The 27,927-nt window shown below is 47.7% G+C and overlaps 2 protein-coding genes across 2 annotated transcripts in view; one reads left to right on the top strand and one right to left on the bottom strand.

The window, feature by feature from the left end:
* Positions 1 to 9,334, bottom strand: part of SPPL3 (signal peptide peptidase like 3) — a 143,678-nt gene extending 134,344 nt beyond the window's left edge. Inside the window, exon 1 of the mRNA XM_025402490.1 lies at positions 8,828 to 9,334. Coding sequence (XP_025258275.1) covers positions 8,828 to 8,850 — 23 coding nt within the window. The 5' untranslated portion in view covers positions 8,851 to 9,334. The remainder of the gene's footprint in view (positions 1 to 8,827) is intronic.
* An 8,412-nt stretch (positions 9,335 to 17,746) lies between these two features.
* Positions 17,747 to 18,695, top strand: LOC112635365 (chloride intracellular channel protein 1-like). The gene is made up of 2 exons (XM_025403469.1): positions 17,747 to 18,244; positions 18,570 to 18,695. The coding sequence occupies exons 1-2, from the start codon at positions 17,747 to 17,749 to the stop codon at positions 18,693 to 18,695; spliced, it is 624 nt and encodes a 207-aa protein (XP_025259254.1).
* Positions 18,696 to 27,927: the final 9,232 nt, after the last annotated feature.

The raw sequence follows: 27,927 nt of genomic DNA on the forward strand, positions 1-27,927 counted from the left end.
GGAAAAAAACCAAAAAAAAAAAAAAAAAAAAAAAAAAAGGGTAGAAAACCGTACCATGCATTCAAAAGAAAAGCAGGGAAAGATGAGAATTATCCACTCTACTGTTCTTTCTTCATTTAAGCAGATTATGAAGGAAAATGTCTCCAAAATCAAGATAAAACTAACATGAAAAAACAGGTCGGGCGTGGTGGCTCACACATGTAATCCCAGCACTTTGGGAGGCAGAGGTGGCTGGATCACCTGAGATCAGGAGTTTGAGATCAGCCTGGCCAACATGGTGAAACTCTGTCTCTACGAAAAATGCAGAAATTGCCGAGTGTGTTGGCGCGCAGCTATAATCCCAGCTACTCAGGAGGCTGAGGCAGGAGAATCGCTTGAACCCAGGAGGTGGAGGTTGCAGTAAGCCAAGATCGTGCCACTGCACTCCAGCCTGGGTGACAAGAGCAAAACTCCATCTCAAAAAAAAAAAGAAACATAGCTTTATTCCTTATCTTTCTTCTTGTGGAACGTAGCCATGGACTATGAAACTTATAAATCAGTGACAATTTGGAGACTATTACTTCTTTTTATATAACATTATGTGACATTCTCAATACAAAGGACTTCTCAAAGTTTAAGTGCTGGCTACACTGTGAAACAAGAAAAGTCATTTCTATAGTGAGGAACTCTATCTGGAACCTATCTGGCTCTAACAAATAATGTACAGAACAAACAGCATGCTTTCAGGGAGCACTTTGCAATGTATGAAGCATTTTTATGTACATCATCTCACTAAACCCTCACGACGACCCTGTGGAGTACAACAGGTATAACTATTGTACCAAATACACCACCAGGACTAAGACATGGCTAGCTCACAGTGAACTAGAGATGAAAACCACCCTCACATTAAACATTTCCCGATTCAAAGAAACCATAACAGAATGAGGTGCTCATATCTCAAGATTTCAAATGAAAATTTAATTAGTGGCATAACACAACTGAATACTTTTTGAATAATCACTTACACTTGATACAATTCAAAATATGTAAAAACAACTAGGACACACCTCCACTTCAGGGCACTTAAAAAACAAATTCTTTGGTGGTTCCTCACTATACATGCTGGAACTCCAAAACAGAGGTAATTAAGTTTTCCTACCAGGTTAAGGAAAACCCTACAAACCAAGAAATGGGATTTTTCCATAAGGTCTCCATTAGGCTAAGGCATATTCCTTGGTCTAATACCTTAAAGATACCTACAAAAACTTTTTCTTAGGGGCTCAACCTAATCGTACCACAACAATGAAGTGGGACTGTTTCATTTTAAGCTGTGGCCCTTATTAATAAAATCTGAGAGGTAACAATTCATTGAGAGGATCGTAGGGACTAACTGTAGATTTTTCCCTGTAAAACCGAACTTGATCATTTGGAGCCCGTCTGAGCTCCTCAGAGGTTAAAATTCCAGAAGACAAATATTCTGCCTCTAACTCTTTAAGTCAGGATAAGAAAATACATTACAGAAAGTGAAAGTTAGCTGGGCGTGGTGCCTCATGCCTGTAATCCCAACACTTTGGGAGACTGAGGCAGGCAACATGAGGTCAGGAGTTTGAGACCAGCCCGACCAACATGGTGAAACCCCGTCTCTACTAAAGATACATTAAAAAAAAAAAAAATTAGCCGGGCGAGGTGGTGCGCACCTGTAATCCCAGCTACTTGGGAGGCCGAAGCAGGAGAATTGCTTGAACCTGGGAGGTGGAGGTTGCAGTGAGCCGAGATCACACGACTGCACTCCAGCCTGGGTGACAGGGTGAGACTCCATCTCAAAAAAAAAAAAAAAAAAGAAAGTGAAAGTTTCAGGCACTTAATTTATATATACATCACATACAATCAGCATTTTATTTAAATTCCTAAGAAGGAACCATTAAACTCTAGAAACATCAAAAATAGATTATTGAATTTTAAAAATCAAATTATACTTATGGCTTTACTGCCATGACAGCAGTCACAAAAAGTTTCAGATGCCAAAAGCAGCCAACTAAATAAAACGGCACTTGGTTATTAACACTCTCTCTTCTCAAGACATCTCTAAATTTTCAAGAGATGGTTTGATAAAACAGATATGAACGATGAGAACGAAATAACTTATTAATGTTGAAATAAAATACAATTATACAGATCTACACGTCACAATCCAATGGCATTTGTCATCTCTAAAATAAATGATCACGTAGAAATCTTTTTGAGAAATGCATGATCATTAAGCATTTAAATTCATAGTACTACCTGATACTTACAGGTTGATATGGTTACACTCTCCAGCTTTCTTTACCCCCTGAAGGCTTTATAACAAACCTTGAGGAAAATGATTTAAATATAAATTCATGGTGTTAACTTTGGCTAATTTTAGTTTAAATCACACATCACCCAAACAACATTATCATAGCACTTTAACTATAGGCAAAATACGTTTTTAAAATAATGAGCAAGGGCCGGGCACGGAGGCTCACGTCTGTAATTCCAGCACTTTGGGAGGCCGAGGCGGGTAGATTAAGAGGTCCGGAGATGGAGACCATCCTGGCTAACACAGTGAAACCCCGTCTCTACTAAAATTACAAAAATTAGCCAGACATGGTGGCAGGTGCCTATAGTCCCAGCTACTTGCAAGGCTCAGGCAGCAGAATCGCTTGAACCCGAGAGGCGGAGGTTGCAGTGAGCCAAGATTACGCCACTGCGCTCCAGCCTGGGCTACACAGTGAGACTCTGTCTCAAAAAATAATAATAATAAGGAGCAAATCTTCTAAAGTCTATAATGCTAGATACGCATTTTCAACTACTTTCTCTCTGAAAAACTTCCATCAGCTACAGTCGGATATGATCATACCAGATACAACAATACACAACAGTAATCCAAAAGTAGAACTGACTTCTACTAAATACGGAGACCTGTGTTATTTGTCATTCTCAGGTTTAGTAATATTTGTAAATACCTGACATGTAATGTCCATTATCACAACAATACATCACCTCAATATAATACAGCCCTGAGATTAGAACTTAAAATTAGTAGCATGGGCCAGGCACGGTGGCTCATGCCTGTAATCCCAGCACTTTGGGAGGCCAAGGTGGGTGGATTGCTTGAGGTCAGGAGTTTGAGACCAACCTGGCCAATATGGCAAAACCTCATGTCTACAAAAAATTAGCTGGGCATGGTGGAGCGTGCCTGTAGTCCCATCTACTCGGGAGGCTGAGGCACGAGAATTGCTCAAACCTGGGAAGTGGAGGTTGCAGTGAGCCGAGATCGCACCACCACACTCCAGCTTGGACAGAGCAAGACTCTGTCTTAAAAAAAAAAAAAAAAGAAAAAAAGATGGGCAGCACAGAGCAGCCACCTACTTGTATCTATTAAACGCCAAGCACTGGAGAGAGTACCAAGACAGAAAGGGTTTTATCCTTATGTAGCTTATTTTGTTTATTGTCTGTTATCCCTCAGAGACACATACGAGATCAGACCATGAAGAACCACACTAAAGAATCTAGATTTTATTCTAAGTGTGGCCAAAACCCATACTTTTAAGCAGAGAACTGCCAAGATTTGACTTAGGTTGTTAGAAAGCCAAGAAGGTACCAACAGGTAAATAATGCAACAAACCCAGCAAAGAGGCTAATACAGGAACTCAAGCAAAAAAAGAGGGCTGGCTTACAGTAAAGACTGTGAAAACATTAAGTGGACAGATTCAATGTCAGAATTTTGGTGTCAGATAATCTTCACTTTGAGCCCTTTACCATTTACACCCTTGGGTAAGTTACTTATACACTTTGAGTCTCAATTTCCTTACTTAGCAATGCTTGTAAAACTCTATCACATAGAAAATACACAAGTTATTATGATAGTACTTTGGTAACAAAACTCACTTGAAGGAGTTCAAATAAATTGACTTCCTTTTCCCTCACACAAACATCAGTAATGTTTAGCAGGGCTCAATAGCAGTTATATATAAGTACCACATTTTGCTTCATCAAGAGACAAGTTCCTGTTTCTCACAGAACTTACACTAAAACTGCTCATAAGTATACAGGAAGCAAGGTGTTTTTCTCAAATTAATAAAAGTCTAGTTAGCACATTCAATCTGTGTTTTCACACGCATTCTTTTACTTCCTCAATGCATGTGAAAAAAAGGCTACACGCAGAATCTTTTAGTTAAATTGTGATAAAGATTCTGGTATTACTACCAATTATTTCAATTGTCAATAGCTTTTATTTAGGACTTTAATAAAGGATGGCATTCCTCATTCTTGCAGCACTGGTACGTCAGGAAACCAAGTTACCAAAAGCCCTCTTTGATAAGTAGATGGGTTATAAACACTTACCTTTCATTCAGTAGCATTCTCCTTATGTTTAATATTGTTTCAACAAAGGACGAAGTATCCTGAAATTCAGTGTCATATTTACCACTTGGTATTTACTAAGCAGGGGCTACGTGTACTACAATGTGCTAGGCACTATGGGAGAACCAAGGTTAGTGTTACATGGTCCTTACACTCAAGGAGTTTACAATGTAGTTAGGAGATTAGGTATTTACATGAGATAAGGAAGGAATGATGCAGACAAAACTGTAAGTATTAAAAATAAAAAGATCGCTGGGAGCGGTGGGTCACGCCTATAATCCCAGCACTTTGGGAGGCTGAGGCCGGCAGATGACCTGAGGTCAGGAGATCAAGACCATCCTGGCTAACACAGTGAAACCTCTTCTCTACTAAACTACAAAAAATTAGCCAGGCGTGGTGGCAGGTGCCTGTAATCCCAGCTACTGGGGAGGCTGAGGCAGGAGAGTCACTTGAACCTGGGAGGCAGAGGTTGCAGTGAGCGGAGACGGCACCACTGCACTCCAGCCTGGGCAACAAAGCAAGACCCTGTCTCAAAATATATATATATATATATCATTTTCATATGGGGTGGTCAGAAAATGCTTCACAGCTAAGCAGAATTTTGAGTTGAACCCTTGAGTACAGAATGTTGATGGAATTTGCTAGGAAGATAGCAAGCACACATGAACTTACATATAAGGGCTTTTTTGAAAAAACTTTTTATTCTGAAAAATTTAAACATGTAAAAGTCAACAGAATAATAAACCTCCATGTACTCATCACCCAGCTCCAGTAATGATCAATTCATTACTAATAATTTACATGTCTTATTATATGAGAATCCTAAAGGAGCCCATCTGCATATGCCTTTATATTCTTTACTGATTCCATCCTCAGACAAATCAATAGTGGCACAACAGTCTCCACAGTTTGGTTTTTCCAAAGGTCACATACAAATAAAAAGCACAAGTCTGTTTAAAAAAATAAAGCGGGGCCAGGCAGAGTTGCTCACGCCTATAATCCCAGCACTTTGGGAGGCCAAAGCAGGCAGATCACTTGGGCTGAGTTCAAGACCAGCAAGGGCAACATGGTGAAACAAAAAAATGCAATAATCAGCCGGGCGTGGTGGGGCACGCCTGTAGTTCCAGCTACTCAGGAAACCGAGGTAGGAGGATCGCTTAAGCCCTGGAGGCGCTGCTGTGACCTTGCCACTGCACTCCAGCCTGCAAGACAAAGTGAGACCCCGTCTCAAGGGGAAAAAAAACAAGAGAGATCAATTGCCGGGCATGGAGGCTCACGCCTGTAATCCCAGCATTTTGGGAGGCCAAGGCAGGCAGATTGCTTGAGGTCAGGAGTTCAAGACCAGCCTAGGAACATGGCAAAACCCTCTCTCTAGTAAAAATACAACAACAACAACAACTAGCAGATGTGGTTGCGCACATCTGTGGTCCCAGCCACCTGCGGGGGGCTGAGGCAGGAGGATCATCTGAACCTGGGAGGCAGAGGCTGCAGTGAGCAATGAGCTTAGATCGGGCCACTGCATTCCAGCCTGGGCAAAAGAGTGAGACCCCGTCTCTCACACACACACACAAAAAGTAATCAACTCTTGATTGTTTGCACAAGCCAACGGAAGAGAGACAAAGATAACTGCAAAATGACGGATAATCCAAAAATCAGTTTACACAGACTACTGGAATACCTTTTCCATACTTATATTTCAATGAGTAAAATTATGGGAGAATTCATGTCAAACAAAATAGAGCATCACAAGTGAAGTACTTAAAACATATCACTTGGCCTCCCAAGCCTGTTTCTTCCTCTATAAAATAGGGAAGTATCACCTACCTCAGAAACTTGTGAGAATTAAATGCGTATATGTAATGCCATGTGTATAGCTCCTTATTTTATTAAATTATTAGTCAGCTGACTCAGGAACAACTATTAAATAGGAAGCTGTGGCTGGGCACGGTAGTTCACGCCTGCAATTCCAGCACTTTGGGAAGCCGAGGCGGAGAGATCACAGGGTGAGGAGTTCGAGACCAGCCTGGCCAACATGGTGAACCCTCATCTCTACTAAAAATACAAAAAAAGCTGGGCGTGGTGGCACGTGCCTGTAGTCCCAGCTACTCGAGGCGCTGAGGCACATGAATTGCTTGCACCTGGGAAGCGGAGGCTGCAGTGAGCCAAGATGGCGCCACTGCACTCCAGCCTGGGCGACAGAGTGAGACTCCGTCTCAAAAAAAAAAAAAAAAGGAAACTGCTCGGTTTCCCCAGTCTCCCCTTATATGCCTCTCAAAAACCTGCTAAAGGTGAGGGGCTAAGCTCCCTGATTTCAAGGAGTTTCTTTGCCTGTAAAGCAAACAGAGCGGACCCTGAGGGAAGTATTTTAGTAGAATAAATGTGTAAAATGTCAAACTTCACAAAGTAATCCCTCCTTAATAGAGCCAACTAATGTCAGAGAGAGGTAGTGTGCGTCCAACCTACCTAGTAAAACAGTATCATTTTCCCCATTTCTCGAGCACTGAGTTTTCTATTCTTTCAACCATCCATGGCCTTTGTATAGCACAGTAAAAACAGCAAAGCAGCCATTAGGACTCTCAGGGCCACAGCCATTAGGACCAGAGTATGAGAAGCTCAAGATGAGTAACCACAAGGCATGACAAAAACACCTTTACCTTCATTTCTTACTCTGTCCAGAAGGAAGCTGAAACTATAATCTTGTGTTCCCTATGACCTGCTACTGAAAGGCAGCTCTCTGTCACTCAAAACTATGAAATTAGCTTAAACCTCTTTTCAGAGCACGTGTTCACCAAGATTTTAATTCTTCCTTTAGGGTTACTTTGTCTCTCAGTTACCTTCTTCTTGAGATTGCACATACATCACTGAAGTTCCCTTAAGAATTATCATCTTCAATCCCCAACTCCTTTTCTCTATGTGAAGACACAATGAGTTACTGACTAATAACCTCTAACACTATAAATAATCCACTCAAACTCTTCTACCTAAAACCATTCCTTATTTTCAGGTATTACCCATTTCTTGGATGCTTCTCTAGGATAATTATAATTAATGTAGTAAGATCTGCGGCACTTCACAGTTTGCCAAGTGCTTTCTAAATGTACTTAATCCTTACAGGCTGTGGAAAAGGTAATTCCCTCTATTTTATAGGTAAGGAAAAAGGACCGAAGAACTCACAATCATGTCGTATCAACAAAGCAAGTTGATGGCAAACCGGACCTCCGAAATAGGTCTTCCAACTTCACATGCCATGCTCTTCCCATTCTATTATGCTCTTTTCTACGAAAGGAATGTCTACAGTTCTGTCCCAAACCACACTTGCTTCAAGAGTAATTTCAAACCATTTCTCTAGATTGCAGCCAGGTCCCCCACTCCTACAATCACGCCATTTCTTGCTTCCTCTCTCCAGCTATGACTTCCTTCTCACTACCCGATTTCCACTCTTCATGGAATCTGCCATCATTCCTTCAACCCGTCATCCAAATATCCCACCTCTGCATGCTAAAGACCTCTTACGATCCTTCCCCCAAACCCTGGCACTCCCTTCTCCGGAAATGTAGGTTGTCACCCCATAAACTACACAGTAGCTTCTTGCTTCTCGGCCCTTAATAAACTACATAGTAGCTTCTCGCTTCTCGGCCCTTAACGAACTACTTACTAACTTTAAAAGCCCCACAGAAATGAACTTAACTTGCAGGTCCTCCACCTCCACACTTGGCCCTGGGCTCCATTCCTCTTAAAATAATAGTACCAACCCTTACAAAGACTCTGCCCATGCCCACCAACAATTCCTAAACAGGTTCTTCAAACAGGCTCCTCTTCCAACCTCTTCATCAGTGGCTCCCCTCCAAGGTTCGCGGACTCTCCCCGCGCAGTTTTCCTCCCCTCACTCCCGGGCCTCTGCCCACCTCACCAACTCTCCCAGCGCTCCCTGTCCCAGAGCTAAGCAGCGGCCCTGCAGCTGTGGCGGCTGTTCCACTCTCCCAACTTAGGAAGTTCTGCCTCTATCACCTGTTCTCAGTGGAGCTTCCTCTCATCCCAGCGGCCCACCTTTGCCCTGGCCTGCCTCTCTCCGCCCTTTGGAGTCCTCCTGCCCAGGAAACACCCCACGAGTCAGTTCCGGGGTGCCGGTCGGATTCAACTTCCCATCCGTGGGATTCCCACCCCCGGGGTCATGCTCCCCTTCTCCATCACCTGCTCCGCCCATAGCCAGATGACATCCGCCGCTGCTGCCGCTGCCTCCTCCTCCATCCCCCTTCTTGGACGCCGGGTCCCCGGCCACTCACCGCCTTCCGCGCGCGCCAGCCGCCCCCTCCGGTGGGGAGGAGGGGGGCGTGCACCCCAACCCGCGCCCCCCGCCACGACACGCACCTGTTCCTCCTCCTCCTCCCCTCGGCGGGCCGCGCCGGCGCCCCGACCCCCACCCTCGCCGCGCCCCGGCCTCCTGGAGACCCGCACTCACCACGAGTAGGTCTGCTCCGCCATGGCGCTGCCTCTCGTGGGCTCCGCTGCAGGCTGTGGCCGGGCCCGGCGGCGGCGGGTTCGCTCGGGCCGTAGCTGAAGGCGCGGCCGGGGTCCGGTGCTTGCTCGCTCGCTGGCTCGCTGGTTGCACGGCGGTCCGGGAAGGCAGCTGGCGGGGAGAGGCCGGGCTCCAAGGCGGCCCCGCTCCCTGGGCCCCGGGGCGGGGCGGGCTCCGCTCTCGGCCTCCCTCACCCGCGGCGGCGGCGGCGGCTCCGCTGCAGCTCCAAACCCAACATGGCGGCGGCGGCGGCGCGGAGAACAAGGGGGCCCCGGGGCGGGCGAACGGCAAGACGGGCCCGTGCTCACTGCGCGCCGGGCCGCGGGAGCGCCGCGCTCGGGCGGCGGCGGCGGCGGCCGGGGGACATGGCCGGCGGGCGGAGGCGGCGGCAGCTGAGGGGGGCGCTAGGCGATGAGGCGAGGCCACTGGATCACACCCGCCGAGGGGAGGAGGGGCGGAGGCGGGGGCGAGCCTTGGCCCCGCGCGGGTCACGTGCCCAAAACACGCTCACGTGACGCGCGCCCCGCCCCTCGAGCCGGGCCCATGCGCGGAGACTTCGGCTAGTGGGTTCTAGGCGGCTGCTGCTCTCGCAGCCCGAGCTGTTGGGCCGCCTCCAGCTGCCTGGTGCCGCCCCCCTCCCCACGCGGAGATGTCGCCTCGGGTACCCTCTTCCGCCCCTTTCCGAGGGGCTGCTGCACCAGCCAATCGGGAACCCCGAGGCGCGTCTGTTGGCTGCCACTCAGCTGTCAACCGTCAGTCAACAGTCTGCTGGCCACAGGCGCCCCAACTGTCAGTCAACCTGTCAGTCAGCAGGCAGAGGGCTGCATTCCTTCGTTCGTATGTTCCTTGGTTCATTCATTCAGGTAGCAAATATTCCAGGCAGCCAACCTTTACTGCACCCAGGCCCGGCACCAAGTCGGATACCCCACGCTTGCCTTAACTGAATCAATCAACAGATACTTGTTGGGTGCCAACCATGTGTCAACCCACTCTGCCTTCCTAGAGCTTACATTCTAGAGGAAGAGACATAGTCCAGGCCCACAAATAAAATAAGATAATTTCAGATGCTGCTAAGTTTTACGAAAACATGTTTTTTTGTTTTGTTTTGTTTTTTGAGATGAAATCTCCCTCTGTTGCCCAGGCTGGAGTGCAGTGGCGCGATCTCGGCTCACTGCAAGCTCTGCCTCCCGGGTTCACGCCATTCTCCTTCCTCAGCCTCCCGAGTAGCTGGGACTACAGGCGCCCGCCACCACACCCGGCTAATTTTTTGTATTTTTAGTAAAGACGGGGTTTCACCGTGTTAGCCAGGATGGTCTCAATCTCCTGACTTCGTAATCCGCCCGCCTCGGCCTCCCAAAGTGCTGGGATTACAGGCGTGAGCCACCACGCCCGGCTGAAAACACGTTTTATAACACAAGGTGAGGGGACAGAGAGTGAGTAGAAGTGTGGGTTACTTTAGATAGGGTGGTCAAGGAAGGCCTCGCTTAGGACGTGACATTTGAGCTGATATTAAATGATGACAGAGAGCTGGCCTTGCAAAGATCCACAGGAAAAGAGTTCCTGGCAGAGGGAACAGCAAGGGCAGAAAGCTCAGGAAACCATCCATTTGGAGGACTGGAAGCAGGCACAGAAGTAAACACCGTAGAGCTAGACCAGAGACCAACGGCGTGAATCTGGGACTTGGAGGGAGAGATTAATTGAGGCCCCAGGTACTGGGGAATGCTTCCCCAGGAGCGGTGAAGCCCTCTGAAAGGGTGAGAGGCTTATCAAAGAAAAGGCATTTTTTTGGCCGGGCGCAGGGTCTCACACCTGTAATCCCAGCACTTTGGGAGGCCGAGGCGGGTGGATTATGAGGTCAGGAGATCGAGACCACCCTGGTTAACACAGTGAACCCAGTCTCTACTAAAAATACAAAAAATTAGCTGGGCGTGGTGGCGGGCACCTGTAATCCCAGCTACTCGGGAGGCTGAGGCAGGAGAATGGCTTGAACCCGGGAGGCGGAGCTTGCAGTGAGATCACACCACTGCACTACAGCCTGGGCAACAGAGCGAGACTCCGTCTCAAAAGAAAAAAAAGAAAGAAAGAAAGAAAAGGCATTCTAGGAAGATAGAATTGCATGAAGTAAGGCCCAATTCCAGGTGAGCTTGAATCCAAGAGTCAGATGGGTGATTTGTGCTGGAGTGTTGAGAGAAGATACTGAAAAGATGCACTGAGGCCAGACTTTGAGGGTCCAGCTAAGCCTCCCTGCCAGTTACTGTGTTCATGAATAAAAATGATTAACCAGTGCAGCTTCAGAATCGAGAAACATGCCTGGGCAACAGATACACTAACCCTCCTGGACACCCCTCCACCCCCACCCTTCACCCCCCAGTTTCTCTGCAGAAGGCGAAACTCACACACCTGAAACCAACGTACTCAAGCTTCTCTGCAGCTTGCCCAACTTTAGGCCAGAATTGAGCTCTGCTCCAGTTTCCCAGGGCCTGCCCAGGCATACAGGGAACACCACACCCTAAATCTATCTCCAAATGGATCAGCTGGCCATTGCCCATACATCTGCTGCTTGCTTGTTCCCCAAGGGAAACCCTTTAAAGAGAAAGCCAAGTACACTTGCCCTTCAGAAGCAAGTGCTCCTTCCTTATTCCCCCACTGCCAGGTGCCAGGACCAGTTAGGTTCCAAGTGTTTCCTCCAAAGCTCTGTCAGAGAGCCCTGGGAAAAGGCTCACTGGTAAGATCAGGTCCAGGCCGGGCGCAATGGCTCACACCTGTAATCCCAGCTCTTTGGGAGGCCAAGGAGGGTGGATCATGTGGTCAAGAGATCGTGACTATCCTGGCCAACATAGTGAAACCCTGTCTCTACTAAAAATACAAACATTAGCTGGGCGTGGTGGCCATGCCTATAGTCCCAGCTACTTGGGAGACCTGAGGCAGTAAAATCGCTTGAACTGGGGAATGGAGGTTGCAGTGAGCCGAGATCGCGCCACTGCACTCCAACCTGGCGACAGAGTGAGACTCTATCTCAATAAAAAAAAAAGATCAAGGTCCAGGGGAGGGTTTGAGGCAGGGCAACGAGAAAATATCAGATCATCAGGGACCCTTATTCTCGCTATTCACAGGAAGACACTGGCCTGCAAAGACCTGTCCAGCCATAAACCCACCAGATGTAGGGATATTAAGGGAAGATGAGAAGGCAAAGGGGCTAAATTCTTTTTAAAAATTTTTTTAAATTTAATTAGTTTTTTTGTTTGTTTGTTTTTGAGACAGAGACTTGCTCTGTCACTCAGGCAGGAGTGCAATGGTGTGATCTCTGCTCACTGCAAACTCTGCCTCCCAGGTTCGAGCGATTCTCCTGCCTCAGCCTCCCGAGTAGCAGGGATTATAAGTGTGCACTACCACATCTAACTAATTTTTTATTTTTAGTAGAGATGGGGTTTCACCCTGTTGGCTAAACTGATCTCGAACCCCTGGCCTCAAATGATCCGCCCACCTCAGCCATTATTTATTTATTTATTTTGAGATAGAGTCTCGCTCTGTTGCCCAGGCTGGAGTGCAATGGCACCATTTTGGTTCACTGCAACCTCCACCTCCCACATTTAAGTGATTCTCCTGCCTCCGCCTTCCGAGTAGCTGGGATTACAGGTGCGTGCCACTACGCCCAGCTAATTTTTATATTTTTGTAGAGACAGAGTTTCACTACGTTGGCCAGGCTGGTCTCAAACTCCTGACCTCAAGTGATCTGCCTCCTTGGCCTCCCAAAGTGCTGGGATTACAGGTGTAAGCCATTGCGCCCAGCCCAAGGCACATACTTTTTTTTTTTTTTTTTTTTTAGATAGAAAGAGTCTCACTCTGTCGCCCAGGCTGGAGTGCGGTGGCGTGATCTGGGCTCACTGCAACCTCTGCCTCCCAGGTTCAAGCAATTCTCCTGCTTCAGCTTCCTGAGTAGCTGGAACTACAGGCATGCGCCACCATGCCTGGCTAATTTTTGTGTGTGTTTTAGTAGAGGTGGGGTTTCACAGTGTTGCCCAGGCTGGTCTTGAACTCCTGAGCTCAGACAATCTAACTGCCTCAGCCTCCCAAACTGCTAGGTTTACAGATGTGAGCCACTGCGCCCAGCCGGCACACACTTTTTATTTATTTATTTATTTGTTTATTTATTTATTTATTTATTGAGATGGAGTCTCGCTCTGTCTCCCAGGCTGAAGTGCAGTGGCGCGATCTTGGCTCACTGCAAGCTCCGCCTCCCGGGTTCACGCCAGTCTCCTGCCTCAGCCTCCTGAGTACCGGTGACTACAGGCACCTGCCACGCCTGGCTAATTTTTTTTTTTTCTTTTTTTTTTAGTAGAGACGGGGTTTCACCATGTTAGCCAGGATGGTCTGTATCTCCTGACCTCATGATCCACACGCTTCGGCCTCCCAAAGTGCTGGGATTACAGGCATGAGCCACCGCGCCTGGCTGGCACATACTTTAAATACAAACCCACACTGAGGTTGAGAGTAAAAGGTTGGAAAAATGACCTAAAATAAAAACACACATCATAAGAAAGCTATATTAATATCAGATAAAGTAGACTTCAAAACTAAGACCATAAGAGAGGTGTTTCATAATGATAAAAGGGGCACTTCATTAAGAATATATAACAATTTTAAAGTCTCAACCTAATCATAGTTCCAAATACATAAAAGAAAAATGGATATAATTAAATGAAGAAGTAAACAAATTCATAATTAGAAATTTAATTATCTCTTAATAATTGATTGAGCTGCTAGACAAAAAAATCAGTAAGGACATAGAATACCTGAACAACATTATCAGCCACCTTGAATTAGTTGACTATTATAGAACATCGCACCCCAAAATAATAGAATTCTTCTAAAGTGCATCTGGAATAGTTACTAAAATAACCATATGTTGGCTATAAACAAGTTTCAATAAGCTTCAGAAGACTGAAATCTTACAGAATATATTCTCTGACCACAACAGAATTAAATTAGACATCAATAACAAAGAAGATATCCAGGAAAGCCCCAAGTATTTGGAAATTAAACAAGATTCTTTCAAAAAATCCATAGTATCCATGGTATACCCAAATAAATTGAAAACACGTCCACACAAACCTTACGCACAAATATTGAGAGCTGCTTTATTCATACTTGCCAAATTTGGAAGCAACCAAAGTGTCCTTCAATAGGTGAAGGGATAAACAAACTCTGGTACATTCATACAATGGAATATTATTCAGCAATAAAGAGAAATGAGCTATCAAAACACGAAAAGACATGGAAAAATATCAAAAGTACACTGCTAAGTGAAAAGCCTGCCTGAAAAGGCTACATGCTGTATGACTCCAATGATAGGACATTCTGAAATAGGCAAAACTATGAAGACAATAAAAAGATTCGTGGTTGCCAGAATTTGATGCGGAGGGAGGGATGAATGGGCAGAGGGTGGGAGATTTTTGGGGCCATGAAACTATTCTGTATGACATTATATAGTATATTTGTCAAAGCCCATAGACTGTACAACATGAAGAGTAAAACCTAATCTCATTATTGGCTCATCCACTGTAACAAATGCACTACACTAATATACCATGTGATTAATAGGGGAGATTTACTGGAGGGAGAGGCCTATATGGGAAGTCTCTGTACTTTCCCATCAATTTTTCTGTAAACCTGAAACTTCTCTAAAAAACGTTTTCTGAAAACCCATGTTCAAAGAACGCAAGTGACCCTGTGTCTAATATGCTCACCATATACCTCACTTCTGATCTGCCTTCCCGTATCTCTCTCCCCTTAAGAACTCTCACTCTTAGTCAAGGAGGGAGTGGCAGAGGACAGAAGTGGATGTTGAGTGTGACATCAGGCAAAACAAGTTGTTCTAAATCCTGGCTTGCTTTCCCCTTCGCTCAAACATTCATTCTACAGACATCGAGCTTCTATTTTGGGCTAACCTCTCTGCTGGGCACACAGGCTATAACTGGCAACAAGTTACAATCCCTTCCCAAGAAGCATTCGGGAGGAAAGGGAGAAACTGACAAATAAACGGTCGTTGACAGTTCACTATGCCAAGTGTCATGTGGGTAAATTCAGAGGACGATGAGAATGCAGAGAAGTATCTAACCCAGCCCAGGTTCTGGTCAAGTAAGATTTCCTGGAGGATGTGACATTGCAGTCAAGCCCCCAAAACTATGAGCAGCAGTTCAGAGGCAATGGGAGGCCGGGCACCATGGCTCACACCTGTAATTCCAGCACTTTGGGAGGCAAAGGCGGGTAGATCACTTGAGGTCTGCAGTTTGAGACCAGCCTGGGCAACATGGCCAAACCCGTCTCCACTAAAAATACAAAAAACAATTATCCGGGCATGGTGGTGGTGGGCAACTGTAATCCCAGCTACTCGGGAGGCTGAAGCAGGAGAATCACTTGAACCCAGGAGGCGAAAGTTGCAGTGAGCTTAGATGGCGCCACTGCACACCAGCCTCAGCGACAGAGTGAGACTTTGTCTTAAAACAAAACAAACAAACAAAAAAGAGCCAATGGGAAACCTCCTGGACTTGATCAGAGGTTCGGAAGCAAAAAAGATAACAGCCCATGGGGAAGCTGCAAGCAGGTCATTACGGAATATAAATAAAGTGCACATGCATGTGTGTGGGGGCGAGGGGTGGATGACAGAGGGGAGAAATGGGCTGGAGGGACAGGTAGAGCCAGGTCAGACCTGAGCCTTGATGTTCTCAGAAACAATGCTTAGGCAGCCCAGACAGACCTGGTAATGCCAGCTCCCTGGAGTCTGTGCCTAAGGCAGAGGACCCATCCTGGGGGAGACTCCCCAAGTCTCTTTTGAACACACTTGGTAGAAGAAGCCATCCTATAATTACTGTGTTGATAATTAGAGGCACCTCCATAGCCTCTTTCTTTCTTTTTGTTTTTTTGAGACGGAGTCTCGCTCAGTTGCCCAGGCTGCAGTGCAATGGCATGATCTTGGCCCACTGCAACCACCGCCTCCCAGGTTCAAGCGATTCTCCTGCCTCAGCCTCCCGAGCAGCTGGGATTACAGGCATGTGCCACTACCACTCAGCTAATTTTTGTATTTTTAGTAGGGACGGGTTTCTCCATGTTGGCCAGGCTGGTCTTGAACTCCTGACCTCAGGTGATCTGGCCGCCTAGGCCTCCCAAAGTGCTGGGATTACAGGCGTGAGCCACCCCACCAAGCCTCCATGGCTTCTTTTAACAAACACTGCACACGTTGTAGCGCTCTCACCTGCAGTGGGGTGCAGAGAGACAAAGCACCCCTCCTGGGGGGAGCCTAATGCCTGAGTCTCTTGCCAAGCACACCTGCCTAGCTGAGGCCCAGAGGTGCCACAGATACACCTGGGGCTGCTTCAGCTTGGAGCTGAGTGCTGCTGGCAGGGAGACTAAAAGTCACTCCCAGTCTGGCGCAGTGGCTCACGCCTATAATCCTAGCACTTTGGGAGACCGAGGCGGGCGGATTGCCTGAGCTCAGGAGTTTGAGACCAGCCTGGCCAACATGGTGAAACCCTGTCTCTACTAAAAATACAAAAAGTAGCTGGGCATGGTGATGGGTGCCTATAATCCCAGCTACTTGGGAGGCTGAGGCAGTAGAATGGCTTGAACCCAGGAGGTGGAGGTTTCAGTGAGCTGAGATTACGCCACTGCATTCCAACCCATATGACAGAGCAAGCCTCTGTCTCAAAATAAAATACAAATTAAAAAAAATTAAAAAGTCTCTCCCCAGATGCCATAGTCTGGGCAGCTCACAGCCAAGCCACAGGCTTCGATTTATTCCAACCTTGCCCTCTGCGGTGACTTCAAACCTGTAGAGATGTTGGCTAGGATCTGGAGGTGCCGTCTACTAAGGCAACCTTAGCCTGAGATGCTCAAGCCATTAGTCTCTGGGCCCACACTTCATCTTCCTGGGACCACGTACACGGCGTTTCCATGGCCTGAACACCATCCCGGCCCTGGCAAGTGCTGTGTGGGTTCTTATAGGGTCTGTAGCCATACTTCCTCAAGAAACACTTCGGAGGTCTCTGGTTCAGACAGAGAGAAGAAAACCTCTCCTCGTTCACCATACCTTCACCAAACCCCTTCTCCCTCCTTTCTTCCACCAGATTTTTTCCCACTGAAAAGAATGGTCCCTTTGCTTGTGGGAAGGCCTCGACTTCCTACTCCAGCAGCTCCCGTTTCATTCATCCAACACCAACTTTCCACTTGGCTTTGACTTCTGTGACTCACTGGGAACCAAAGCCCAAGTGAATCGCCCAGAGGCTCAGCGTGGCATTTTTATTTCAAAAGTGACATGGTCTGTTTTGTTCTTAGCTCTCCAAAGAAAAAGCTTCTGCATCACCCAAAGCCACTTCCAACGGCTCTGGCCTTTTCCATGGGACCTAAAGTCTCACTCTGTGCCCCTTCGAGACTCAGAATGACTGTGTGTGTTCAAGGACACAGTTGGCTTTCCGTAAAATCACTTGGCAACGCTGTAAGAGCTAAATGAATGTCAAGAATTTAGGCCCTGGCCGGGCGTGGTGGCTCACTATAGTGAGTGTGAATCTCATGCACTTTAACTTATCACAATCTACTTAAAATTATTATTATTATTATTATTATTTTTGAGAAGGAGTCTCACCCTGTCACCCAGGCTGGAGGGCAGTGGTTCCATCTTGGCTGACTGCAACCTCTGCCTCCCGGGTTCAAGCGATTCTCGTGCCTCAGGCTCCCGAGTAGCTGGGATTATAGGCGCGTACCACCACAACCGGGTAATTTTTGTATTTTTAGTAGAGATGGGGTTTCACCATGTGAGCCAGGCTGGTCTTGAACTCCTGACCTCAAGTGATCTCCCAGAGACTGTTCATGGTGCTGTGGGTCAAGGGAGTCACCTTCAATATTACCACCATTGACACCAAGAGATGGACCGAGAGAGTGCAGAAGCTGTGCCCAGGAGGGCAGCTCCCATTCCTGCTGTATGGCACTGAAGTGCACACAGACACCAACAAGATGGAGGAATTTCTGGAGGCAGTGCTGTGCCCTCCCAGATACCCCAAGCTGGCAGCTCTGAACCCTGAGTCCAACACAGCCAGGCTGGACATATTTGCCAAATTTTCTGCCTACATCAAGAATTCAAACCCAGCACTCAATGATAATCTGGAGAAGGGACTCCTAGAAGCCCTGCAGGTTTTAGACAATTACTTAACATCCCCCCTCCCAGAAGAAGTGGATGAAACCAGTGCTGAAGATGAGGGCATCTCTCAGAGAAAGTTTCTGAATGGCAACGAACTCACCCTGGCTGACCGCAACCTGTTGCCAAAGCTGCACATAGTACAGGTGGTGTGTAAGAAGTACCGGGGATTGGCCGGGCGCGGTGGCTCAAGCCTGTAATCCCAGCACTTTGGGAGGCCGAGACGGGCGGATCACGAGGTCAGGAGATCGAGACCATCCTGGCTAACACGGTGAAACCCCGTCTCTACTGAAAAATACAAAAAACTAGCCGGGCGAGGTGGCGGGCGCCTGTACTCCCAGCTACTTGGGAGGCTGAGGCAGGAGAATGGCGTGAACCCGGGAGGCGGGGCTTGCAGTGAACTGAGATCCGGCCACTGCACTCCAGCCTGGGCGACAGAGCCAGACTCTGTCTCAAAAAATAAAATAAAATAAAAAAAAAAAAAAAAAAAAAAAGGAGTACCGGGGATTTACCATCCCCGAGGCCTTCCCCGGAGTGCATAGGCACTTGAGCAATGCTTATGCGTGGGAAGAATCTGCCTCCACCTGCCCAGGTGGCGAGGAGATCAAGCTTGCCTATGATTAAGGGGCCAAGGCCCTCAAGTAAGCCCCTCCTGGGACTTCCTCAACGCCCTCCGTTTTCTCCACAAAGGCCCCGGTGGTTTCCACATTGCTACCCAATGGACACACTCCAAAATGGCCAGTGGGCAGGGCATCTGGGAGCCCTCGTTCTGGGAAGGTGTGGTGGAAGAGGGGATGAGGGAAAGAAATGGGGGAGCTGGGTGAGATTTTTATTGTGGGGTGGCATGGGCAGGACAACATATTTCAGTAATAAAATAGAGAAAAAAATGAAAAAATAAATAAACAGCCACATCTCTTAAAGAAATAAAGAAAAAATGTAAATACAATTTAAAAATATTTACTCACCTGTTTATCATCTCAAGTATTTTTTATTCCTTTCTATATTTTTGAGTTTTTATCCGATATCATCTCCTTCAGCCAGATGAGCTTTCTTTGATGGTTTTTTTTTTTTTCCTGAGACGGAGTCTCACTCTGCTGCCCAGGCTGGAGTGTGGTGGCATGATCTCGGCTCACTGCAGCCTCCGCCTCCTTGGTTCAAGGGATTCTCCTTGCTCAGCCCCCCGAGTAGCTGGTTTGGTTTGGTTTTTGTTTTGAGATGGAGTTTTGCTCTTGTCGCCCAGGCTAGAGTGCAATGGCACGATCTGAGCTCACTGCAACCTCTGCCTCCCAGGTTCAAGCGATCCTCCTGCCTCAGCCTCCTGAGTAGCTGGGAACACAGGCGTGCACCACCACGCCTGGGTAATTTCTGTATTTTTGATAGAGACAGGGGTTTCACCATGTTGACCAGGCTGGTCTTGAACTCCTGACCTCAGGTGATCCACCTGCCTCGGTCTCTTAAAGTGCTGGGATTTCAGGTATGAGCCACCGCGCCCGGCCAGGTTTTTGTTGTTGTTGTTGTTTTGTTTTTAAGAGACAGGATCTTGCTTTGTTGCCCAGGCCGGAGCACAGTGATGTGATCATAGCAAACTGCAGCCTTGAACTTCTGAGCTCAAGCAATCCTCCTGCCTCAGCCTCTCAAGTAGCTGGGACTACCAGTGCATATCACCATGCCTAACTAATTTTTTAAAAATCTATTTTGACAGAGATGGAGTCTTGCTATGTTGCCTAGGCTTGTCTTGAACTCCTGGCCTCAAGTGATCCTCTCACCTAAGTCTCCAAAGGTGCTAAGATTACAGGCATGAGCCACTGTACCTGGCCTTGTTTCAGTTTTTTTGTTTTGTTTTTTTTTTTTGAGACAGACTCTTGCTCTGTCGCCCAGGCTGGAGTAGTGCAGTGGCGTGATCTCAGCCCACTGCAACCTCCACTTCCTAGGTTCAAGTGATTCTCCTGCCTCAGACTCCTGAGCAGCTGGGATGACAGGTGTGCACCACAAGCCTGGCTAATTTTTTGTGTATTTTTAGTAGAGATGGTGTTTCTTCATGTTGGCCAGGCTGGTCTCAAACTCCTGACCTCGAATTGTCTATCTTCCTCAGCCTCCCTAAGTGCTGGGATTACAGGCGTGAGCCACCACGCCTGGCCCTTGTTTCGGTTTTATAATTGTTATCTGAGGCTTGATTATTCTGACCAAATTATTGTGCTATTACAACCCCCTTATATTTTTTAACTGTTTTATTCTTCAGAGCACCTCTTTAAGATTAGTATAATGATCCCCCCCTTTCTTTTCTTTTTTTTTTTTTTTTTTTTTTTTTGGTGAGACGGAGATTTACTCTTGTTGCCCAGGCTGGAGTGCAATGGCGTGATCTCGGCTCACCGCATCCTCCTCCTCCCAGGTTCAAGTGATTCGCCTGCCTCAGTCTCCCAAGTAGCTGGGATTACAGGCATGTGTCGCCATACCCGGCTAATTTTGTATTTTCAGTAGAGACGGGGTTTCTCCATGTTGCCCAGGCTGATCTCAAACTCCTGACCTCAGGTGATCCGCCTGCCTCAGCCTCCCAAAGTGCTGGGATTACAGGCGTGAGCCTCTGTGCCCCGCCTATCCCCCATTTTGAAGCTGAGGAGACAGAGGCACTGCAAGGGAAACCATTTGCTGAAGGTCACACAGCTAGTTTGTGGAAGAACCAAGATGTAAAACTAGTCAGATCACATAATCCTATGCTTGCTCCACTTCACCACCATTCCTAAACACCTCAAGGTGATTTGGATTCCAGCCTAGAGCCCTCTGGAAAGTATTTGGGGCTGGCAGGAGGTAAGAGCCCTCAAAACTCCTATTCAGGCTAGGGCAGTAGCTTTCAACCCAGAGCGTCGGAGTCATTTGAGAAACTGTGAAAAATAGAGATGCTAGGCCCCATCTACTGAATCAGTAGCTCTAGTGATAGAGACTGGGCATCTACTTTTTTTTTTTTTTTTTTGAGACAGAGCCTCGCTCTTTTGCCCAGGCTGGAGTGCAGTGGTGCAATCTTGGCTCCCTGCAACCTCTGCCTCCCAGGATCAAGCAATTCTCCTGCCTCAGCCTCCTGAGTAGCTGGGATTACAGGCATACACCACCAAGCCCAGCTAAATTTTGCAGTTTTAGTAGAGACGAGGTTTCACCATGTTGGCCAGGTTGATCTTGAACTCTTGGCCTCAAGTGATCTGCCTGCCTCAGCCTCCCAAAGTGCTGGGATTACAAGCATGAGCCACTGTGCCTGGCCAACATTTTTTTGGAGGGGGGCAGAGGACAGAGTCTTGCTCTGTGGCCCAGGCTGGAACACAGTGGCACAGTCTTGGCTCACTGCAGCCTTGACCTCCTGGGCTCAAGCAATCTTCCCACCTCAGCCTCCTAAGTAGCTGGGACTAGAGGCATGTGTCACCACATCCAGCTAATCTTTCAGTTTTTTTGTAGAGACAGGGTCTCACTATGTTGCCCAGTCTGGTTTCAAACTGCTGGACTCAAGCAATCCTCCTGCTTTGGCCTCCCAAAGTGCTGGAGCACAGGTGTGAGCCACTGTATCCAGCCTTTTTTTTTTTTTTTTAGAAACAGGGTCTTGCTCTGTTGCCTAGGCTGGAGTGCAATGGCACAATCATAGGTCACTGCAGCCTCAATTCCTGTAATTAAGTGGCAGTCTGGTTCTTTTGTTTTGTTTTGTTTTTTTCCTGTTTCTCTGCTGATTCTAATGTCCAGTCAGGGTTGAGAACTTCTGTGGTAAAGGCAAAGTATCTACATCGATATTCTTCTGTCTACTGTAGCTCAAGACTAACTTTCCCATCATGCCTAGCCTAGCTGGTGACACTGGTGCTGAGGTTAATGCTGCGGGTTCTGGAGTCACTCCATGTAGGTTCAAATTCTGCCTCTGTTGCTTGTTAGCTGTGTGACCTTGGGCAGGTGGCTCCACCTCTCTGACCCTCCTGTTTTCTTATCTTCTAACTGGAGATAATAACACCAGCCTCACAGGGCTGTTCTTCCACTTCATGAGATAACGCATGTGAAGTGTTTAGCACAGTGCCTGGCACCTGATGAGCACTCAATAGATGGTAACTATTCATATTCTCTGTTTTTCTGCAGTCGTGAACTGTTATGTGTCCTATTTAAATCCAGCTTCTAGAGTTAAACCATACTTAAGCCTTCTATTTTTTTTTTCTTTTTTCTTTTTTCTTTTTTTTTTTTTTGAGACAGAGTCTTGCTCTGTCATCCAGACTGGAGTGATCTCAGCTCACTGCAACTTCCGCCTCCTGGGTTCAAGCGATCCTCCTGCCTTACCCTCCCAAGTAGCTGAGATTACAGGCGCCTGGCTAATTTTTGTAATTTTAGTAGAGACGAAGTTTCACCATGTTAGCCATGGCTGGTCTCAAGCTCCAGACCTCAAGTGATCCACCCGCCTTGGCCTCCCAAAGTGCTGGGATTACAGGCATGAGACACCACACCCGGCCTAGGTCGTCTAAATTATTTCAGAATTCCCCTCTCCCAACCTCTATTCTTGCAACGGATCCATCCCCTACGCTGGGTCCCTCTTTCGTAAACAGGAAGCATTTTAAATCTAGCCCAAAGCCTCAAAGAACTTCTTAGGAGTGGCTCAGATTTCCCCAGCCTCAGGCTCTACCCCTTCTTGCCTGTTAGAGGCCATACCTTCAGTGACACCCTGAGGGCAACTTTGAATACCAGAATGGGATATTAAAATCACAAAGCCGAAAGTGCCCACCTCTGTTCCCAAGACTTGGGCCTGAGAGAGGATTCTAAGGGAAACCAGGCTTAACTAAGAGGACCCAAGAAAGGCAAGTTCTTTTTTAATTTTTTTTTATTTTTATTTTTTGTCTCACTCTGTCACCCAGGCTGGAGTGCAATGGCAGAGTCACGGCTCACTGCAGCCTTAACCTCCTGGGCTCAAGCCATCTTCCCACCTCAGCCTCCCAAGTAGCTGGGACTACAGGCACAGGCCACCATGCCTGGCTAATTTTTATATTTGTTGTAGACACAAGATTTTGCCACGTTGCCCAGGCTAAGTCAAACTCTACTTTTTTTTTGTTTTTTTGAGACGGGGTCTCGCTCTGTCACCCAGGCTGAAGTGCAGTGGCTCGATCTTGGCTCACTGTAAGCTCCGCCTCCCGGGTTCCTCAGCCTCCCGAGTAGCTGGGACTACAGGCGCCCGCCACCACGCCCAGCTAATTTTTTGTATTTTAATAGAGACGGGGTTTCACCGTGTTAGCCAGGATGATCTCGATCTCCTGACCTCGTGATCCGCCTGCCTCAGCCTCCCAAAGTGCTGGGATTACAGACATGAGCCACTGTGCCCAGCCTTTTTTTTTTTTTTTTTTAAATAAAGATTGTTTTATTCATCATAGTGTAGTTGATTTTTCTTTTTATTTTTTCTTTTTATTTATTTTTTTTGAGACAGAGTCTTGCTCTGTCGCCCAGGCTGGAGTGCAGTGGCATGATCTTGGCTCACTGCAACCTCCACCTCAAGTGATTCTCCTGCCTCAGCCTCCTGATTAGCTGGGACTATAGGACCTGCCACCACTCCCAGCTAATTTTTGTATTTTTATTAGAGACGGGGTTTTGCCATGTTGGCCAGGCTTGTCTTGAACTCCTGACCTCAAGTGATCCGCCTGCCTTGGCCTCTCAAACTGCTGGGATTACAGGCGTGAGCCACCGCCCCCAGCCTAAGTCAAACGCCCTATTTCTAGACGCTGGATGAGCAGGTTGGTGGATAGAAGAGGACTCAGTCAACACCCTCGAAGCTTGTTCCCATCCTTCCATCTGGCAAATATCTCTTCAGGACTCCTCCCCAGGGAAACCTTTCCTAAGTAGCACACCCCAAGATGACTAGCACCTGGAACAGTCCTTGGGGCTCCTCTGCGCCCAGAAGTGTTCACTCAGCCTCCAGCACATGTCAGATCTGTAGGTTTCCATCGACAATGAGAACAATGGAGGGGCCTCAGAGCTGGGAAGGAAGAGAGGAGGACCCACCATTGATTGGGAGCCCCCTAGGTGACAGATGCTATACATCCTTTATCTTACTTCATCACTGCAACAGTGTCTGCTTTCCTCATCACATCCCCAACATCTAGTAAAATAGATACTTGCTAACTATTTAATCATGGTAACAGTAAAACAGCTACCATTTATTGAGTGCTTATTGTCTGTCAGGGACTCTTCAAAGTGCCTCGTATCTCTTAACTCATATAATATTTGCTGGGTGAAAATTTTGATAATAACCCTATACGGCTGGACTATTTTATTTTATTTTATTTATTTTATTTTATTTTATTTTATTTTATTTTATTTTATTTTATTTTATTTTTTGAGACAGAGTCTTGCTCTGTCACCCAGGCTGGAGTGCGGTGGCACGATCTTGGCTCACTGCAAGTTCTGCCTCCCGGGTTTAAGTAATTCTCCTGCCTCAGCCTCCCAAATAGCTGGGATTGCAGGTGCCCACCACCACCCCCGGCTAATTTTTTCTTTTTTGAGACGGAGTCTCGCTCTATCACCCAGGCTGGAGTGCAGTGGTGTGATCTCAGCTCATGGCAGCTCCGCCTCCCAGGCTCATGCCATTCTCCTGCCTCAGCCACCCTAGTTGCTGGGACTACAGGCGCCCGCCACCACGCCCGGCTAATTTTTTGTATTTTTAGTAGAGACCAGGTTTCACCGTGTTAGCCACGGTGGTCTCGATCTCCTGACCTCATGATCCACCCGCCTCGGCCTCCCAAAGTGCTGGCATTACACGCGTGAGCCACTGCACCCGACCATTTTTTGTATTTTTAATAGAGACGGGGTTTTGCCGTGTTGGCCAGGCTGGTCTCAAACTCCTGACCTCAGGTGATCTGCCTGCCTCAGCCCCGCAAAGTGCTGGGATTACATGCGTGAGCCTCCATGCCCGGCCTATTTTATTTTATTTTTTAAAAATAAAGATGAGGTCTCACCATGTTGCCCAGGCTGGTCTCGAACTCCTGAGCTCAAGCAGTCATTTCACCTTGGCCTCCCAAAGTGCTAGGATTATATGTGGGAGCCACCACACCCAGCTAAAGCTGGACTCTTTGTTCCTGTTTTATATAACATGAAATTAGACCAGGTGCAGTGGCTCATGCCTGGTAATCCCAGCACTTTGGGAGGCTGGGGTGGGCAGATCACTTAAGCTCAGGAGTTCGAGACCAGCCTGGGCAACATGGTGAAATCCTGTATCTACTAAAAAATACAAAAAATTAGCCAGGTATGGTGGTGTGCACCTGTAGTCCCAGCTATACTCGGGAAGCTGAGGCAGGAGAATTGCTTGCACCTGAGAGACAGAGGTTGCAGTGAGCCGAGATCGCGCCACTGCACTACAGCCTGGGCGACAGAGTGAGACTCCGTCTCAAAAAACAAAAACAAAACAAAACAAAAACTTGAAATGGACACATAGAGAAGGTAAAGAGATGGTGGAAGGGCAGACAGGTCATAGGTGGATGGTGGGGTTAGGCTTTGAATCCAGGGTCATGTGGTACCCCAGGAAGTGGAAGGGTCTGGATTTGAGTGACTGAGATGGGAGCACAAAGAGAGGAACTGAGTGGGCATTGAAGGAGGTGATTCTAAGGAAGAAGGAACAAAGGGCAGCCAGGCACGGTGTCTCACACTTGTAATCCTAGCACTTTGGGAGGCCAAGGCAGGAGGATCGCTTGAGGCCAGGAGGTCGAGACAAGTTTGGGCACCGTAACAAGACCCCGTCTCTATCAAAAAACAAAACAAAACAAAACAAAAAACAGACGTGGTGGTGCACACCTGTAGTCTCATATAGTCCCAGCTACTTGGAAGGCTGAGGCAGGATGATCACTTGAATCTAGGAATTCAAGGCTGTAGTGAGCTATAATCATGCAACTGGGCAACATAGGCAGACCCTGTCTCTACAAAAAAATAAAAGTATTAGCCAGTGCCTTGATAAGGATATATATTTTTTAATTAGCCAGGCATGGTGGCACACCCTGCAGTCCCACCTATGGGAAGGCTGAGGTGGGTGGGTCACTTGAGCCCAGGAGGTGAAGACTTTAGTGAGCTATGATTACACCACTGTACTCCAGCCTGGATGACAAAGTGAGACCCGGTCTCCAAACAAACAAACACACGGCTGGTGAGTATTTGGGGGGGAATCACTGCCCCGTAGCTGCCCCCTTGAGCCAGTGTCTCAGATGCTGCCTCTGAGGTCCAGCCACTCCCTAAGAAATACTGACATCAAGGTCCACACCTCCTTCCCACAGGAGGAGTTGGAAATGAATCTCAGATTTCACCAAGGTCCCTGCTGGGGGATGGGGGTGGAGGTTGTCCCAGTGATCACAAGCCCCTATTTTCATGAGCGTCTCTACTCAGATCCTGTCCCAGAGGCCTAGAACTAGGGTAGAATGACAATAGGCTTCCTAGCGTTGCCTGAGATGAGTCACAGGTAACGCCCTTGCCCTAGAGCCTGGGCCTACCTGGGCAGGTAGAAGCAAGTCTCAAACCCCTCTGGCCCCTGCCAGTGGTTCAGAGGATCCTGTCCTCTAAACAGCCTCATTCCGCAACTGAGAAACTCCTGGCATTGGCTTGCCGGGGGAAAAACAGAACTGATCTGCTATCCTGGGTCAGCTGTTGGGAGAACCTGACTTCTCAGGTGAGACAAGGACCCCAACAAGGCGAGGCCTGGGAATGCTACCCAAGAAAAGGAAACAGATGTGACCCTTCCGCTCCTAGCTCATTCCATGGTGACTCAAATAACCGAGTCTTCCCTGGCCGCTCAGCTCCAGCATCTTGGCCGTTCATGTATCACTAGTGAGTTTACCTTGACTCATCTGGTTACTTGGCTATTATCTTCCTTGCTACCCTAAAAGCTCTACCCTGTTGTTCCTCGATGCCCACCTGGCACGGAGCTTGGCACGGAGCTTGGCACAGAGCTTGGCACAGAGCAGGTGCAGAACAGGTATGGATGAGCTGTGACTATAAAGGGACCCAGTTTACTGGCTCATGCCTGCAATCCCAGCACTTCGGGGGGCCAAGGCACACAGATCGCTTGAGGCCAGGAATTTGAGACCAGCCTGGCCAACATGGTGAAACCCCATCTCTATTAAAAATACAAAAATTAGCCAGGTGTGGTGGCACATGCCTGTAATTCCAGCTACTTAGGAGGCTGAGGCAGGAGAATCACTTGAACCTGGGAGGCGGAGGTTGTAGTGAGCCAAGATCATGCCATTGTACTCCAGCCTGGGCAACAGAGCGAGACCCTGTTTCAAAAAAATTAAAAAAAAAAAATGTATATATATATATATAGAGAGAGAGAGAGAGAGAGAGAGAGACCCTGTTTACAGCCACACCCTCCGTCCTGATGCTCCAAGCTTCCACATCTAGGCCAGCAGGAAGGAAGTCCTGTCTTCCACACAGGTTCCTTTCACCAAGTATCCCAGGAATGCTCTGGGTTCCGACGGGGCTGTGGGTTCTCAGCAGGGCTCTCTCTAGGTCTGGAAGGAGGCACTTCAGCTGTGGCTAGAGCTGCTTTTTGCAGGCAGAAGGCCCTCTGCCTGCTGTCTGTGGGTTTCAGGCGCTGCACCACGGCCCACTTCCCTCCAGGGCCTGTATTTCTCAGACGCTTTCTGCTGCCCCCTCTCTCCAGCCAGCCCCTGCAGTGCCCTCTGTTGGGCTCTGTAAAAGAGTGGATTGGGCCCCAAGTGAACCCTCTTTGTCTCAGAGCAGTGAAGGCTATGGGAGGATGAGGAGGGGCTGAATCTGGGGGTTCAAACACAGCTTCAGATTGTTTCTGGAATCCCTCTTCTCTCCAATCTCCAGACTCAGCCCTCAGGTCAGGCAGGCCAGGTGTCTTCTTCCTGCA

This window comes from Theropithecus gelada, chromosome 11 (assembly GCF_003255815.1).
Source record: "Theropithecus gelada isolate Dixy chromosome 11, Tgel_1.0, whole genome shotgun sequence".
NCBI lineage: Eukaryota > Metazoa > Chordata > Mammalia > Primates > Cercopithecidae > Theropithecus > Theropithecus gelada.

Coding starts and splice junctions, on each gene's coding strand:
- LOC112635365 (XM_025403469.1), top strand. CDS start 17,747: ATGGTGCTGTGGGTCAAGGGAGTCACCTTCAATATTACCACCATTGAC. Junction 18,245..18,569: donor GTAAGAAGTACCGGGGATTG/GCCGGGCGCGGT, acceptor AAAAAAAAGGAG/TACCGGGGATTTACCATCCC.